Here is a 16,514-nt window from a genome sequence, read left to right on the forward strand (position 1 = left end):
CGCTGCCCTCCACCCCCGTGCCCCTCATGGCTTGGAGCCCTCTCCTTCCCTGATGGCCACCCACTCTCCCATCTCGAGGCCCTACACACACCTGGGCCGCTCTCCTGCCCTCCCCTAAGGCCTCTTCTCCCACTCACCTCAAAGTCTCGGTTCCCCACAAGTGCCTCTTCCAGAAAGGGAGGCCCCTGACTGCCTGACCCCACACCTGCCCCCAAACCACCCCCACCTGCCCCACCACTCCCCACACTTGCTCCCACACCTGCCCCCACAAACCCCACACCTGCCCCCACACCTGTACACTGGGTTTTCACGGGCTCCTCATTTATTGCCCTTCCCCTCAGGGCTGGGAGCGCCGTCTTTTCTGAAACATTCACACACACACGTATGTCATCACAGCCTGCAGGCCAAGCTGGGCGCACAGGAGGAGGTGTCCCTACACATGTGCATCTGTTGTTGTTTAGTCACTAGGCTGTCTCTGATTCTTTTCTGACCCCATGGACTACTGCCCTCCAGGCTCCTCTGTCCATGGGATTTCCCAGGCAAGAATACTGGAGTGGGCTGCCATTTCCTTCTCCAGGGGATCTTTCAAACCCATGTCTCTTGAATTGGCAGGTGGATTCTTTACCACTGAGCCATCAGGGAAGCCCCTGCACACATCCATGGAAGTGTTAGTTGCTCAGTGATGTCTTTGTGACACCATGGACTGTAGCCTCTGTCCATGGGATTCTCCAGACAAGAACACTGGAGTGGGTAGCTGTTCCCTTCTCCAGGGGATCTTCCCAACCCTGGGATTGAACCCTGGTCTCCTGCACTACAGGCAGATTCTTTACCGTCTGAGCCACAGGGACCCCTGCACACATGCATCAGCTCAGTTCAGTTGCTCAGTCGTGTCCGACTCTTTGTGATCCCATGAATCAGCACGCCAAGCCTCCCTGTCCATCACCAACTCCCAGAGTTCACTCAGACTCACATCCATCGAGTCAGTGATGCCATCCAGCCATCTCATCCTCTGTCGTCCCCTTCTCCTCCTGCCCCCAATCCCTCCCAGCATCAGAGTCTTTTCCAATGAGTCAACTCTTCGCATGAGGTGGCCAAAGTACTGGAGTTTCAGCTTTAGCATCATTCCTTCCAAAGAAATCCCAGGGCTGATCTCCTTCAGAATGGACTGATTGGATCTCCTTGCAGTCCAAGGGACTCTCAAGAGTCTTCTCCAACACCACAGTTCAAAAGCATCAATTCTTCGGTGCTCAGCTTTCTTCACAGTCCAACTCTCACATCCATACATGACCACTGGAAAAACCATAGCCTTGACTAGATGGACCTTTAATGGCAAAGTAATGTCTCTGCTTTTGAATATGCTATCTAGATTGGTCATAACTTTCCTTCCAAGGAGTAAGCATCTTTTAATTTCATGGCTGCAGTCACCATCTGCAGTGATTTTGGAGCCCCAAAAAATAGTCTGTACGTCAGATGAACAGGTATAAACATGCCAGGTAACAGCCCCTCTCCTGCCTCTCAGCTTCCCCACCCACAGGGGCCCATGTAATGCCCCCCAGGCCCAAGGCCACTCTGTAGGGGACGCAGGGCTCCCCGAGGCGTGCCTGCACCATCACTTCCTCATCGTGATCATTCAGTCTCGATATTGTTTCCCAGAGGAAAAACACTAGAATCAACATCGTGTCTGGGCTCTGCTGGGTCTCTCCAGTCTTCATCACCGTCACTGCATCTCTTCCAAAGAGACCACGGTTCCCCTAGTCCCACCCAACCCCCGCCGGCATGGCACCCCTCATCACAAAGCCTCTGCCCTCCAGCAAGGAAAGTGGCAAGCTGCTGCCTCAGCGGACGTTTCGCCGACTTCCTGTGACCCTGAGCACCTCTAAGTGCTCCCTGGCCGTCTGAGCTGGTTCTTCTGCAAACTGGCGTCTCGGTGCCCATCAATCTCCAGTGCGTGCCTCCTTGGTACCACTCTATAAACATTCTCTGCGTCAGCAAATGTTAACAGTCCAGCCCTTTGGGACCCAGGCTTCCTGTCTTCCTTCTTAATATGCTGAGTGTCTCCTGGCTTTGTTTTTGGTCTCGGTGAGAGAATGCAGCCCTTGACCAAGGGCTGGCACCCCTCTGCCCCCCAAGCGCTGGGTGACCTGGGGCCAAGTCACGTGTGCGACAAGAAGACCACGTTTCCACAGGACAGGAGCTCCGGGGGAGGAGCCCTGGCCTCTGGCCTCTCGAAGGACAAAAGGGCTCTTCATTTCAGCACCTTTTTCTCATCTTGACCTCAAGCAGAACTCACAGCCCTCAATTTCCTGAAGTCAGTAATGCTGCTTCCTGACAGTGTGATTTGCTTTGGAAGTGTCCCTAACCCAGCTGCTCGCATGTGTGGAGGCCAGCCTCCTCTCCCGGCGGTCTCCTGAGCCCTGATAAAGAGCACGTAAGCCCCTTTCCATTCAAACAAGCGGCCAGGGCAGAGGCTGAGGGACAAATGTTTTCCCTCTACCCAGGAAGACCGAGAACTGTAAGGGCAGGGAGAGCAGATGGTTCTTCCAAAGGCCTCCACTAGTCTTCACAGTTCAGAGCATTAAAACAGCTCTTTCTCCAACTTCTTCCCCAAACCCAAATTCCCCAGAGCTCAACCCCAATAACCCACATGCTTGTTCACGTGGTTTTGACAGGCTCCCTGCATTAGGAGCTCTCACTTCCAAGAACCTGCAATTCAACAAGGATCCAGACACCCCACCTTAGCAGACAATACCCTCCAAGTCCTCGCCATGGCCACGAGCGGGGATCCTCCTCCCAGCACCTCCCCTTGTCCGAAAGGGCCTTCCCAATCCTGAGGCCTGAATGGGTGCAGCCCTCACAGCTCACAGACCAAACCGCGGCCACTGCTGATGGCCAAATGCCCCATCCTTCCCCACAGAGCCCTCCGGGCCTGCTCCAAGGAGCCCACTGAGTAAAGCGGACTGCCCAGTATGTGACCTCAAAAACAGACCCCGAGATACCTCTCCCTGGAGTCAGGCCGTGCAGCTCCTGCTGGAAGCCCTGCCGTTAGAGTCTAATGTGGAAGCAGCCTGGGGTCCCAGGGCAGGGCCTCCCATGATGGGGTCCCCAGGCCCTCCTAACCTGGCCTTTACTGGGATGCTGCTCTCATGTTGGCCCCTTGAGCTGCCCTGGACAACTTGTCCTCCCTGCCGGGAGCCGAGCTCCACCAGGAGGGGCATGCAAAGAGCAGAAACCCACTCGGCACTCACGAGATGATGATTCTCAGTAAACACGGCTCTTTCACAGCCAGGCCATCAGGCTGCTCCATTTGGTGGTTCTCACAGTGAGAGGGGACAGCCTGACTCATCCACTAAGCGGCTCTGCTCTGCTCGGAGCTATGGGAACCACCAAGTCGTGTGCCCTGGGTTGTTCCTGATCAAAGACACATTCCTCAAGACTGATGTGAGATCCGAGTGTTCACAGCCATTATCAGCTGCTGAGATGGACCAGTAAGAAACTGCCCCCAGAGACACTAGGCTCTCCTCTGAAATGGACTGAGGCACACATTTCTCAGGTGGGAGGCGTCTCCTTCAGTCATCACCAAGCTGCCTGTTTCCTCAAGCCTCGGGTCTGGGGGCAGCAGCTGCTCTGATGTCCGAGCCGAACACGAGGCCCACCGGGGGAGCCCACGGGGCAGGAGCAGGGTCTCACAGGGTCTCACACAAGCACCACCTCAGCAACTGTGAGCTGTCAGAATCACTCAAGGTCATAACGCAAAAAGCACAGGGTGTGTTTCTAGGAGGAGATCTGCTTCTCTTAGCAAGGAACACACACAGGGGCATACATACGCAGATGTCCAGGGATTGTAACATTCACTCAAAATGCAAGAATCAAAGTTACCCTGTAAGTAATAACATCACTTTATTTTAACTGAAGTTAAGGACAAAAGCTGGCCACATTCAGAGTTTAACAGGCCTCCTCCAGATGGTTAAAACCTTCTTCTCTTTCTTGGCTAACCATCTCCTAAATTCTAGCAATTCCCACAAGTTCTCTGGAACCACATGAAACTGTCCTTTAAGGAGCCCCACCACACCACCACATGGCGAAGCTCAGCCAGACGCACCGCTGGACACACCTCACTGGATATCATCATCGTCAAAGAGATCTTCAAAATCTACAAAATGAACAAAACCACAAATTGATGGTCACACAAGGTCAATAACAGAGAACATAACATAAAGGGGTTATGCGGTCGTTCAAAACCAGAGAGAAAACAGAAGACAATCTGATAAGTGACTTTCCCGTGACGGGTTCCCAACTTTACCCAACCAGGGCTGACGCAGCCCAAGAGGACAGCGGTCCAGCGGGCACCTTTAGTTTTGTTTCCCATTCAGACGACAACCTCGAGAAAACACGCGGTGTGCTCTGGACTCTGTGGGCGACCCTCACAGCCAGGACTGTGCAGGGCAGAGCCCGCACCTGTGAGCACGGCCAGGCCCCACTCATGTTGACGCTGCGTGGAGGTGAAGGGGCGGCTGGCGGAAGCCCCGGAGGCTCACAGCCTGAGAGTGGAAATGCTGGGGCCGGGGTGGGGAGCGGGGTGCGGGGCGGGGAGGTGGGCGGCAGGAGGAAGGTGGTGGAGGGACGGAGCGCTGTGAGAACTCAGAGCCCGTGAGACTCCCGTTAAAAGGGTTGGACCTATAGTTAGCTTGAAAATCACAACCCGAGCCCATTCCCACTGGAAGAAACGCCGCAAAATCAGGGTGCACTGCATCCGCCAGGGGTAAAACCTCGTTCAGGGTTCTTTTGCCCTTCTGTGTACTTCTGTGTAAATTCTCTAAACTTCCACCACGGGTGTTACTCTCACAACGAGGGAAAAAGCACTACCATCCCACTCACGCGCACCATGCACTGAGGATGTGCAGAGTAACGGACCAGCGAGAGGGCCACCAGGCCCCACGCGGCTGCTTTCCGGGACGGCGGCGCCAGGCACCCCCACCCCCTGCAGGTGCCGCCTCCTGAGACCCGGCCTGGAGGCGCCCCTGGAGGCACCGTGCCACCCATCAGGCTCCCATCGCGGAGCTGTCTCAGCCCGCCCCTTCTCGAAGGCGCTCCTGTTTTGTAAGACACGAGTGAGGACAGCAGGCCCGGTTCAGGGCTAGAACCCACTGCCTCGGGGACAAGAGACCATCAAAGCCGTCTGTTTGGTGAGTGAAAAGGGCTCAGGACAAGCCCCTCCACAGGCCACTGGGCTTCCTGGCAGGGAAACGCCTCCCACATGCTGGGCCGTCACAACCTGCCAGGCAGCATGCCCGAGCCAAGCTCGAGCTCCTTCCCTTTTCCGAGGAATCGGCCTCTGGGGGAGAAAGGCCCTCATCCGCTCCTGTGCTCATCGGGCAAGGCGGCCTGGGTCCCTCCCACAGAGCTTCTGTCAGAACTAAAGAGCTGCTGTCCAAAATCCGTGAACGTGAACCCTAGATACAGCCAACTGCCTCTAAGCCCCCAGGCTGGCAGAGGAGGAGTGGGGTTGGGTCGTGCCGGGTTGGCGAGCACACACTCCTGCCCGGGTGAGGCTCACGAGTGACTCTGGAGAACACTCAGACCTCTGCACCCCGTGCCCCCACACCCACTCCCCTAAAGAACTTAAATGCTACTCAGTTCCAGGGGCCCAAATGTCACCTCCTGTCCTCATAACACAGCCTGGCTTTTCTGTTCAGCCAACGGGGGCCTGAACAGAACAGAGAAAATGGGCTCAGGTTTGAGAGGGGTCTGGGGCCAGCAAAAACCAACAGGGCAAGATAAAATCCTAGCTGCCACGGACCAGTGACCAAAGTTCTTTGTAGTCACAGGCACCCTGCATGAAAGAAAGTGATGAGAGAGAAAACACCACTGAACTCTCCTGAGAGAGCGGTCTTGTGTTTCTACTTACGATTTAACCCTCGGTAAGGATTAATAAATCTGTAGGAACAATGCCCTAAGAAATCGGAAGGGAACAAGAAAATACCCCCTCAAACGTGGATGAAGACTTCCTATAAAGTTCGTTTTTCACTGTTATTTCGTAAAACTCCACCCATGTTCCTCAAACTAGCACCGAACTCGAACACGAACAGCTGCTGGTCTCAGAGAAGAGACACAGGGGGAGCAAGAGGGCACTGTTGCTCCGCACAGGCATTGGGGATGAGCACCCGGGCGAATGGAGGAGCCCAGAGCACAGCCGTCAGGAGCGCGGAGAGAGCCCGGCGGGCGGACGCTGCCACAGTCTCGGGCTCAGATTCCACGCGGGACAGGAGCTCCTCTCCCTCCTGAAAAACAGGGGAGCCCATTTCCCACAGCTGCACCGCAGTCCAAGAACGACAGAGGACCTGGCCACAACCCACGTCACTCATCTCGTGAAGCTGCTCCACCCCATAACCTGCAAAAGAAACATCGGCTGAAATAGGCAAGCCAATGCCGGCATCCTTACCATTAAAAAAGTCTGCGTGAACTGCCTTTTCATTGGCTGCCAAGTCCATCAGGAGCCCGGTGCTGCCTCCTGCCTGGTTGGGGGAAGGAAAGGTTATGTCAGCGGGGTGTTCAGAGAGAATGAAGGATAAGTGCCTCACGGGCTCCATACCACTTCTGGGCAGAAAGTGTCCAGGTCAGGGACCAAATTCAGTCCAGGGAAGGAAGTGGCTGGAGCAGGGGGGAGGCAGGCAGCATTTGGAGGAATGACGGGAAGGTCCCCTCAGGTCTTGGGGTCCTAGGCTCCTCCATGCCTTTTACAGAGAATCCTGCCTGGACGGCAGCTCTCCTGCACACACCACAGGAGGGGGCTCCTGTCCCCACTGGCCTGGCCACAGAGGCCCCACTGAGCCCACCGATCCCTCTGCTCTCCATGCCCCCTGCTTCTTCTGAGAATTAAGCCGTTTCCCCTGAGAAACTGACCTGCTGACCTGGGGTTCTTCTGGTGGGGGTTCTATCACCGGCCACCCCTCAGCGTGGGCAGTAAAACAATGTCAGTACCAAAGCTGGGCGGTGTCATGAGGATTCTGAGCCTCTCAGGTCACGTGGGGACACGACAGCAGAGGCCTCTGGGGGCGGCACCCTGGTCCCTCTGCACCCTGACTCCCAGCACCCCCCAGGCTGTCTGTCCACCTCTTCCGGCTCAGACAGCTGAGCACCTCCTGAGTTCCCCATAGAGCTGCGGGCGGCTGCTCTCAGCAACCAGGGTTCTCAGAGGCCTCCCTTCTCTCCTCAGTTAGCTAGCCCCACCCCCCACCCTGCACACCACTGGAAGCCCTGCAGTGACAGCGGTGTGGACTTGGCCCCTGGAGGCCTGGCCTTTATTCACACCCTCTTCTGGCTTCCTGTTCCTCGGTTCACACCACCCCACTCTCTGCCCATCTGCGGAGCCCACCACCCCCACAGTAGAGCCTTCCAGGGACCCCACACCTGCCTAAGGCAGCGCCTGGAGTGAGAGCTGAGAAGCAGGGTTAGCGGAAGGGCGACAGCCTCCTGGAGTTGGGTATGGAGAGCCCACCCATCCCAGGACAGCGGGGAGCAATTCAAGATCTGGTGCCCTCTGCCCGCGCCCCCATCTCCCCCCACCTCCCGGCTTCATCCCCCGCTCTCCCTTAGGCACCTAAAGGTCTGGCCCGCACGTTAAACCGTATGACCGTGCCTTCCCTTAGACGCCCTCCCCCGTCCCCATGCCACCCAGCACGGCCTCCGGCATCTGGCTGCAGTCAGCTGCACTCCTAAGGCTTTGCTGGCCCACTCCCCTAAGCCGTGGGAGGGCTTCTAACAACCTGCACCGCCAACCTCCCCATACACTGGGGCTGGCAATGACTCTCTCCGTAGCTATCTCCAGGAGCACGCAGGCTGGGGCTGTCCCCCCCGCCCCGGGCTGTAAGAAAGAGAAACGGAGGCCCTGACCCTGGGGAGCTGGCCTGACACTTGGAGACCACGGAACACCAGCACCACAGGAGCCTCCTGTAACCCACTGGAGCAGGGGAGGACCGGGCACGGCGCTGCGCACGGCCCCCACAAACGGCCCTCTCCCCGCTCCCCGGCGGGTGTCCGCTTCCCTCCCGAGCCCCGCCGTCAGCCGGGCCCTCGCCTCCCCGCCTCCCAGACGGGGGCTCGCCCCCGCCGCCCGGCAGCACGCCCTCCAGAGCGGGGCTCACACCCAGGGGTGCCCTCCAGGCGGCGGGCACCGACGCTCGCCTCAGCACCGGCCGCCTTCCACAGGCTTCCCAGGGGCCCAGCGCTAAGGCAGGCACCGCAGGGAGGGCGAGCGCGGGGCCCTGCAGGCCGCTGCCTTCTCTCGGCCCGGACCCGAAGCGCGCCCGAGAGCTGGACGTGGAGCCGCTCCGGCCCGGCCCGGCGCGGCCCGCCTCACCTCGTCCAGGTCCACATACGGCCCGGCGCCCTCGGGAAACATCTCGTCCACCGCCGGCTTCATCTCCTCACACAGTCCCAGCGTCCCTGGCTCACTTCCGGCCCGCTGACTGCCTCTTCCGGTGCGTGCCCCGTCGTGGCAATCTAGACGCTGGAGGGCGGCCGACTCTATGGTTCCCCCTCCCCATCACCACCAACACCATTTGGCGAGTCTAGACTCCGGAGGACCTTCAACTCTATGGTCCCCTCCTACGTTCGTCTTGATTAGGGCCGGTTGCGGGGAGGAGAGTCCTGGTCTGGCCTGGGGTGGACAGGGTCTTGGCTGCCTGTCAGCACGTAAGAGAAGTTGCTTGATGACTTCACGGTGGCCTGCCACCACAGTCAGTTTGGCCCTAATGGGCTGGCACAGATAGGTGCCCAAGAAATTACCCATTAAAGAATGCGAGTGGTGAGCAGAGTGAAGGGCAACCAGAGAATGGAGAAAATATTTGCAAACTGTGTATCTGATAAAAGGTTAATATCCAGAATGTACAGAGACCTCCTAAAATGCAACAACAAAAAACAAAGCCGCTCATTAAAAAGTCAGCAAAGGTCTCAAATAAACATTTCTCCTAAGCAGGTTTATAAATGACCAATAAACCCATGAAAAGATGCTCAGCATCACTGTTCATCAGCAAAATGCAAACCAAACCATAACGAGATACCACCTCACACCCATCGAGATGGCTACTATCAGCACCCCAGAAAATAACAAGTGTTGGGAGTATGTGGGGAAATAGGAACCCTTGTGCAGTGCTGGTTGGGATGTAAAATGGTGCAGCTGTTCTTGAAAACAGTATGGAGGTTCCTCAAGGATTAAACAGATTTGCCAAGCATTAGCCCCCAGGCTCCTCAGTCCACGGGATTCTCCAGGCAAAAATTCTGGAGTAGGTTGCCATGCCCTCCTCCAGGATCTTCCCAACCCAGGGATCGAACCCAAATCCCTTAGGTCTCTGGTGTTGGCAGGTGGGTTCTTGACCACTAGCACCACTTGGGAAGCCAGATTTGCCATATGGTCCAGCAATTCCACTTCTGGGCATATAATCAGAAGAACTGAAGGCAGGGTCTCGAAGAGATAGTATTTGTACATCCGTGTTCACAGCAACATTCATCACGATGGTTAAAACGTGGTTCTTCAATATGGCTGAAATGTGCAAGCAACTCAAATAGGTATGAATCAACATTTGAATGGTTGAGCAAAATGTGGCGCATCCATGCAATGCAGTATTATTCAGCCTTTAAAAGGAAGGAAATTCTGACTGCTTCTGCAATGCGAGAGAAACCTGAGGACACCATGTTCAGTGAAATCACCAAGAAGCAAATATATGCTTCCACTTATATAAGGTTTGTAGAGTAATCAAATTAATAGAGACAGAAAATAGGACAGGGCTGGGGAAGAGGAGTTAGTTTTTATTGGGGACAGAGTTTCAGTTTGGGACGAGGAGCTAGTCTGGAGGTGGAGGGTGAGGATTGTTGCATAACTGTGAATGCACTTAATGCCTTTCAAAAATAGCTAAGATAATAAATCTTACATTATCTTTATTTTGTCATAAGTTTTTTTAAAAAGAATGTGAATGAGAAGGGAGGGCAAGAGGGAGGGGGAAGAGGGTATAGAAGGAGAATCAGAGATATTTGAGTGACAGGTTTAGAAGTGGGTGGGCTTAGGGGGCTGGGCTGTGGGAGAAGTAGGGGTTGGGGAGGGGAGGGTGGCTGCAGGGAGATAGGAATTGAACAGGGATTGAGCTGGGACTGTTGCCTGGGTCGGGCGTGGGTGGACCAGGGAGAAGGGAGAAGTGACTGGACGTGTGGGTGAGCCCCCAGTATCATTGCGACACGAGTCACCTCAAGTGCCTGAGTGAAAGTCAGACCAGGGACGCTGGGGTCCGTGGCACCAACAGGCTCCCCTCCTGAGTGGTTTCAAAGTGCGGAGCCCCCATTCCCGTGGAGGGGCTAGGTCTCCAGGAGAGCTGGGCACAGGGAAGCTAATGTTTACAGAGAGGGGAACCAGCATGTGATGCCGCAGAGGTGAAGCAAGGACAGGGCAGACTGGGGGACCCCAAGGCACGGCAGGCTGCAGGCTGTTGCCAGTGATCACTTCCAGCCCACGTCCTCTGAGAGTCAAAGGGCCCTATTCATGAGTGCTCCAGGCCAGAGGTGTGGACAAAGAATGCGGTGTCATATTGTAAATAAATGACCTGAGGCCATCGGGCCATCGGCCTCTGCTGCTGCTACTAAGTTGCTTCAGTCGTGTCCGACTCTGTACGACCCCATAGACGGCAGCCCAACAGGCTCCCCCGTCCCTAGGATTCTCCAGGCAAGAATACTGGAGTGGGTTGCCATTTCCTTCTCCAATGCAGGAAAGTGAAAAGTGAAAGTGAAGTCGCTCAGTCGTGTCCGACTCTCAGCGACCCCATGGACTGCAGCCTACCAGGCTCCTCCATCCGTGGGATTCTCCAAGCAAGAGTACTGGAGTGGGTTGCCATTGCCTTCTCCGATCAGCCTCTGCAGCTGCCCCCAACCCTGCACCCAGAGGGGATTCAGAAGGAAGAAAGGCAGGATGCTGGCCCGGATAGCTGAGGTGCACTCAGAGCAGTGGATTTAGTAAGCCCAGATTCTTGTATCTTCCCAAACATAGAGAAGCACCAAATTCAATAACTTGAGATGTCCAGTTTTCTTTAATCAACAGTACTCTTTCTCATGTTCCAACTACCTAGTCTTTTTTGGCAAAAACTCCAAAATATATATATTCTGGCTCCTCCCTTACCTCTTCAGGACAGCCCGTCAAAGTGATCTGGGAGGCTGTCTCTCCAGCTTAAGGCCTCGGTATGGTCTGCCCTTCTAAGATCGTGGCACCCAGTCCCAGCCCTTGGTTCACATGCTGCTGCTGCTAAGTTGCGTCAGTCGTGTCCAACTCTTTGCGACCCCATAGCCAGCAGCCCAACAGGCTCCTCTGTCCCTGGGATTCTCCAGGCAAGAATACTGGAGTTGCCATTTCCTTCTCCAATGCAGGAAAGTGAAATTTGTTCACATAGACAAGGAAAAAGTGGAAGCAGTGACAGACTTTATTTTGTTGAGTTACAAAATCACTATCGAATATGACTGGAGCCATGAAATTAAAAGATGCTTCCTCCTTGGAAGGAAAGCTATGACAAACCTAGACGGTGTATTAAAAAGCAGAGACATCACTTTGTCTATAAAGGTCCATCTAGTCAAAGCTATGGTTTTTTCCAGTAGTCACGTATGGATGTGAGAGTTGGACCATAAAGAAGGCTGAACACACAAGAAATGCCGCTTTCGAACTGTGGTGTTGGAGACGACTCTTAAGAGTCCCTTGAACATCAAGGAGATCCCACCAGTCTATCCTAAAGGAAACTGACCCTGGATATTCACTGGAAGGACTGATGCTGAAGCTGAAGTTCCAATACTTTGGCCACCTGATGCAAGGTGGCAGAGGATGAGATGGTTGGATGGCATCACTGACTTAATGGACATGAATCTGAGCAAACTCTGGGAGATAGGGAAGGACAGGGGAGACTGGTGTGCTGCAGTCCATGGGGTCGCAAAGGGTCAGACACGACTTAGCAAGGGAACAACAGCAACATGTCTGCCAAATAAAACACGGTTCTGAACTTTTAGGTCACTCGTGTTTCTCAGCCAGCATGGGCACCGCCTGCTCGGCACCGTGGGCGTGTGGCCCCGCAGCCATCGTCGACCGAGGCAGGGGCGGGAAGACAGTGGCTGCGGGTGGTGCTTGTCGGTAAAGTGGGCTGTGGGGCGGGAAGAGGGGGCTCCGACTGTGAGGGAGACTGGAGGGGCGCACAGAGGAGAGAGGAAGTTGTGTGCACTCAGGTGAACGGGGTCACAGCCAAGTCTGAGTCCCAAGCGGGGAGTGAGCTGCTCCCGGGGCCATGGGCAGGCAGGCAGGGTGTCTGCCGAGGGTGGCTTGAGGATGCGGGTTTCTTCTTCTGAGAACAGGAGAAGGGCAGCTAGGCCTTGAAGACATGGAATTCAGCCGTGTGTCCTGAGCAGCTGTGGGTGTGTCCGAGAGCCGTGTGGACACAGCTCCAGCCAGGGCACCCTGGGACCTTCCTTTGGGGGCACGTGGGGTGAGGTCCTTGGAGCTGCCTACTGGGGCATCTGGGACCTTCACTCTCCAATGCTCAGCGTAACTGGGAGCACAAACTTCCAAGTGGCATGTAAATGACCATGGGCGCGCACACACACACACACACACACACACACTTATGAATTAACACACAGGTCAATGCCAAGGGAAGCCTGCTGTCCAGAGGGGCAAAGGTGTGTGTTTGGCTGAGGCCCAGTCGCCACAGGTGGGCTATCACAGGAGCCAGGGATTTTTGTGTGTCTGCAGTTAATTTACAGAAACCAAATTCAAACTAGCTCAAGGGAAAAATACTGACTACACCAACAGACTCTTGCCCTTGAGAATTTAAGCTGGGGGACGGGAAGGGAAGCTGCCCGTGACCACAGGAGGTGGAGCAGAGGGGAGGGCAAGAAGCCTTGCTGGACACCTGGAGCCAGTGGGTGGTCTCAAGGCCGCCACGTGGGCACCATGGCCACCTCCCCGCCTCACCCTTCCGGGGCCCTTCCCCGCCTGGCCTGGTGTCTGTGCCAGAGGCGGGGAGACAGCTCTCAGAGTGACCTTCCTGCTTCATATGCTAAAGGGCAGGCCTTGAAACTGCCCAAGGATACATTTGTTTGCATCACATATTTCCACCGAACATAGCGTGCAGCACACAAGTTTCGCAAGACCTCACACAGTTCTCATTACGTGTGCTAGTCTCTGTGGTTAAATGCTAGCACAAAAACTGGTGTCTAAAGTTAAATGAGCTTCCCAGGTGGCTCCAGGTAAAGAATCCACCCGCCAATGCAGGAGATTCAGGTTTGATCCCTGGGTCGGGAAGATCCCCTAGAGAAGGAAATGGCAACCCACTCCAGTATTCTTGCCTGGGAAATCCCATGGGCAGAGGACCCTGGAGGGCTGCAGTCCATGGAGTCACAAAAGAGTCAGACACAACTTAGCAACTGAACAACAATAGAAGTTAAATAGTAAGCACTTTCTATTATTTTACTGTAAAAGGAAAGCTGGTTGCAGCCCAGGAAACCAATTTCTTCACCATCTGACCAAGTGTGACCTGCAGCTCTTGCACCTGGCCGGTGGGGTCCCCACCATAGAGCAGCTATCCCAGGGTGGGAGGGCAGTCCCTGACATGCTGTCCGTGCTGTCTGTGAGGCCTTCTGCTCCTCGGGGCCCAGGATGGGCAGCCCACTCCCCCCACCCCCAAGTCCCTGAGCCTGCGGCCCTGGTGGTCACATTCTGGGGGCCTTCTGCTTGCAGACCCAGCGCCCAGGCTCCTGGAGATCCTCAAAGACCAGCTGCCCCAGGGTGAGCTCAGCGTGACGGGTGGTACCTGGGCAAGGCCTCCAGCCCAGGGTGGCCACTGCAGTCTGCTCGCTGCCCAGCTCGGTGGCCAAAGGTGGGGGCCCTAGGGCAAGCCTGCCTGGACAGGATCTGTGTTCTGTCTACAAGCCAGGCAGTTGCCTGGTGTCTGTGTGCCTCAGTTTCCCCACCTGCATTCCAGGGCCCCTCCTAGGTTCAGTGGGAGGATGGGGGAGAATCGCAGCTGGTGCTCCGTGGACAGAGCCTATTGTCTGAGCTCCCTGACGGTCAAGAGGGGCCAGGCTGGTTCATCAAGCGAGAGGAAGAAGGGCTGAGCGGAGCCGCTTCTCCAAAGAAAACCAAGACCCACCGCGGGTATGGTGCACTCAAGTCAGGAGTTTATTGAGGACGAGGCCGCCCAGCTCCTGTGGGGCAGGGGGCCCCTGGCCCAGATGCTCACTCCTCTCTGTAGGGGACATGGAAGCCCAGGGTGGTCCCCAGGGGGAAGTGGGCGAAGAAGGTGCGGGCCATGTCCTCCAGCTGGGGGTAGGCCCCCAGGGCCTGGAAGTGCTGCACGTAGTTCCAGAAGTCAGACGTGGAGAAAGGCCAGTAGGGCATGGCCGGCAGCTCGGCGTGGGGGTCTGGAGGGAGGCAGCCGGCTCAGGGGCTGGGCCAGCCCGCGGTGCCCGGGGGCACAGCGCCTGGTCGTCCGGGAAGCGGGCTGAGTCGGCCCTGCCCCTCTGAGCCCCTGGCTTGGGGCGGAGGAGGGGACCGGGGCCAGGGGAGGGGGGTCTGGCCCTGTCGTCCTGGAGACACTGAGCTGGTGGAGACACCGTGGTGGGATGTGGGGGCGCCCGAGGGGGGCCCAGAGGAGACCCTGGTCCCCAGGCCTGGACGCTCTGCCCCAAGATGGGGAGTCTGAGGTGGGCAGGCCCGGTCCTGGGGGTGCAGGGGTCCCCCTGCCCAGTGTGTCCCCAGGGAAGAGGCTCCAGTCCCTCTCCCTGTGGGGCTCGACCTCCAGCTGATCCAGGGCTTCCGCTTCACCAGCTTGCGGCAGAGCGTGACTGCCACCCGGCCCCCCCTTCTGCCGGGACTGGACACCCAAGACCAGAAACAAGACCCACACCACCCACGAGACCAGAGGCAAGAGCCATACAGTACCTCCCTCCTCCTGCACCGGCTTGGCCCCTGCGAGGGAAGGGAGAGCAGTCACCCCGAGGCCCCTGGGCGGGACCCCACCGCCCACCGGGACAGCACAGGACGACAGGCGGCCCCCACCTGCCAGAGGCGCCAGCAGGAGGCAGAGCACCAGCCCAGGTGGCAGGCGGGCCGGCATCTTCCCCAGGGCGACCCCAGCGACCTGCAGCCGGAGGAAGCCAGACGGGTGAGACGCCCCGGCCCCAGACCCCTGCCTCCGCCTGCCACCCCCAGACCCCCGCCTCCCCAGATCCCCGCCTCCCCCCGCCACCCCCAAGTGGGCACCTCCCAGGAAAACAGCTCCGGTAAAAAGACAAGTTCTCAGTGTTTTCATGGCAACTTCGATGTCAGTGGCCTCGTCCTTCTGGGGCTAAGCCCACGATTCAGAAGCGGGCAGCCTATCTCTCTGAACTACTTAAGGACGGACCCGGGTGTTTGCCCTCCTGGTAGTTACCTTGCAGCTGCTCTCGCCCGGCCCTGCAGCCTGAGGGGCTCCTGCCACAGGCACTCAGGCTCCTCTTTATAAAGGGCCGAGGAAGAGACGTCACGTCCGTGAACCGTCAAACCTCTGGCTTCATCCCACCCAGAGGACTGAGGGCGCCTGTGACCCTGGCAGACGGCCAGGAGTCCGTCCACTTCTGGGAGTCTGATCCAGAGATCAAATGGGAGAAAGCTGTCTTTGCACAGAATGAAGATGTTTAGGACTGAATTCAACATCATTTCCCAAAATAAACCACTTCCTTTCTACCAGGAGAGAAACAGCCTAAGTCTGATGAGGTTGCAGGAACAGAGCAATCACAGGGCTGCCCCAGGGACAGGCAGGCAGGACGGGACCCTTGGGGAGCCACCAGCAGCCCCTGCCCACAGGTCACTGTTGAGCCCAGAGACGGCAGGAAGGTAGGGTGTCTCCAGACTGGCACCTTCCAGCTTCCCTGCAGTGATGAAGTGTCTCCAGGCAACACAGCTACTTAGGGGGTGAACATCACAGTTCCCCAGGTGTGGGGTACTGATCCCCAGATAGGGAAGAAGGATTGTTACCAAGGCCACACTCGCTCTGCTCGCTGAGAGATGAGGTGTTGAGACAAGGAAAACGACTTTATTCGGAAAGCCAGCTGACCAAGAAGACAGCAGGCTGTCCCCTCAAAATAACCATCTTTTCGGGGTCTGGATGCCAGGTTCTTTTATAGATCAGAGATGGGGGAACTGAGAAGCAAAGTAAAAAGGCCATTAACCTTGCAAACTTCTCCTAGAATGGCAAGCCTCAGGCAGGGGACGCGTCAATTTCTTCCTTCCTGCCGTCTACTGGTGGACCGGGTTCTGAGCAAAGGCACGTTGGTTTAGTCAGGTGGAGCAGCAGGATTCTCGGAAGCAGGCCCTTCTGTATGATCCTAATAACAAAAGCGACGGAAAGCAAGTCAAACAGTTCCACCGTGGAGTCAGAATTGGCCTCTTCCCTGCAATGGGGTGTCTTCTGGCAAAGAAGACCTGGAAGAGTTTAGGGGTTCCGGTCCCAGCTTCACCA

General features: G+C 56.6%; 2 protein-coding genes across 2 annotated transcripts; both read right to left on the minus strand.

Annotated features, from left to right (window-relative positions):
- Positions 1 to 3,872: 3,872 nt before the first annotated feature.
- Positions 3,873 to 8,472, minus strand: COPS9 (COP9 signalosome subunit 9). Its single transcript, NM_001195051.1, has 3 exons — positions 8,357 to 8,472; positions 6,440 to 6,512; positions 3,873 to 4,150 (listed from the first exon to the last, which is right to left on the minus strand). The coding sequence occupies exons 1-3, from the start codon at positions 8,417 to 8,419 to the stop codon at positions 4,113 to 4,115; spliced, it is 174 nt and encodes a 57-aa protein (NP_001181980.1). The 5' UTR covers positions 8,420 to 8,472; the 3' UTR covers positions 3,873 to 4,112.
- A 5,701-nt stretch (positions 8,473 to 14,173) lies between these two features.
- Positions 14,174 to 15,488, minus strand: OTOS (otospiralin). Its single transcript, NM_001114525.1, has 4 exons — positions 15,447 to 15,488; positions 15,074 to 15,155; positions 14,957 to 14,983; positions 14,174 to 14,436 (listed from the first exon to the last, which is right to left on the minus strand). The coding sequence occupies exons 2-4, from the start codon at positions 15,129 to 15,131 to the stop codon at positions 14,252 to 14,254; spliced, it is 270 nt and encodes an 89-aa protein (NP_001107997.1). The 5' UTR covers positions 15,132 to 15,155; positions 15,447 to 15,488; the 3' UTR covers positions 14,174 to 14,251.
- Between the last annotated feature and the right edge of the window lie 1,026 nt (positions 15,489 to 16,514).

This window comes from Bos taurus, chromosome 3 (genome assembly GCF_002263795.3).
Source record: "Bos taurus isolate L1 Dominette 01449 registration number 42190680 breed Hereford chromosome 3, ARS-UCD2.0, whole genome shotgun sequence".
Classification (NCBI taxonomy): Eukaryota; Metazoa; Chordata; class Mammalia; order Artiodactyla; family Bovidae; genus Bos; species Bos taurus.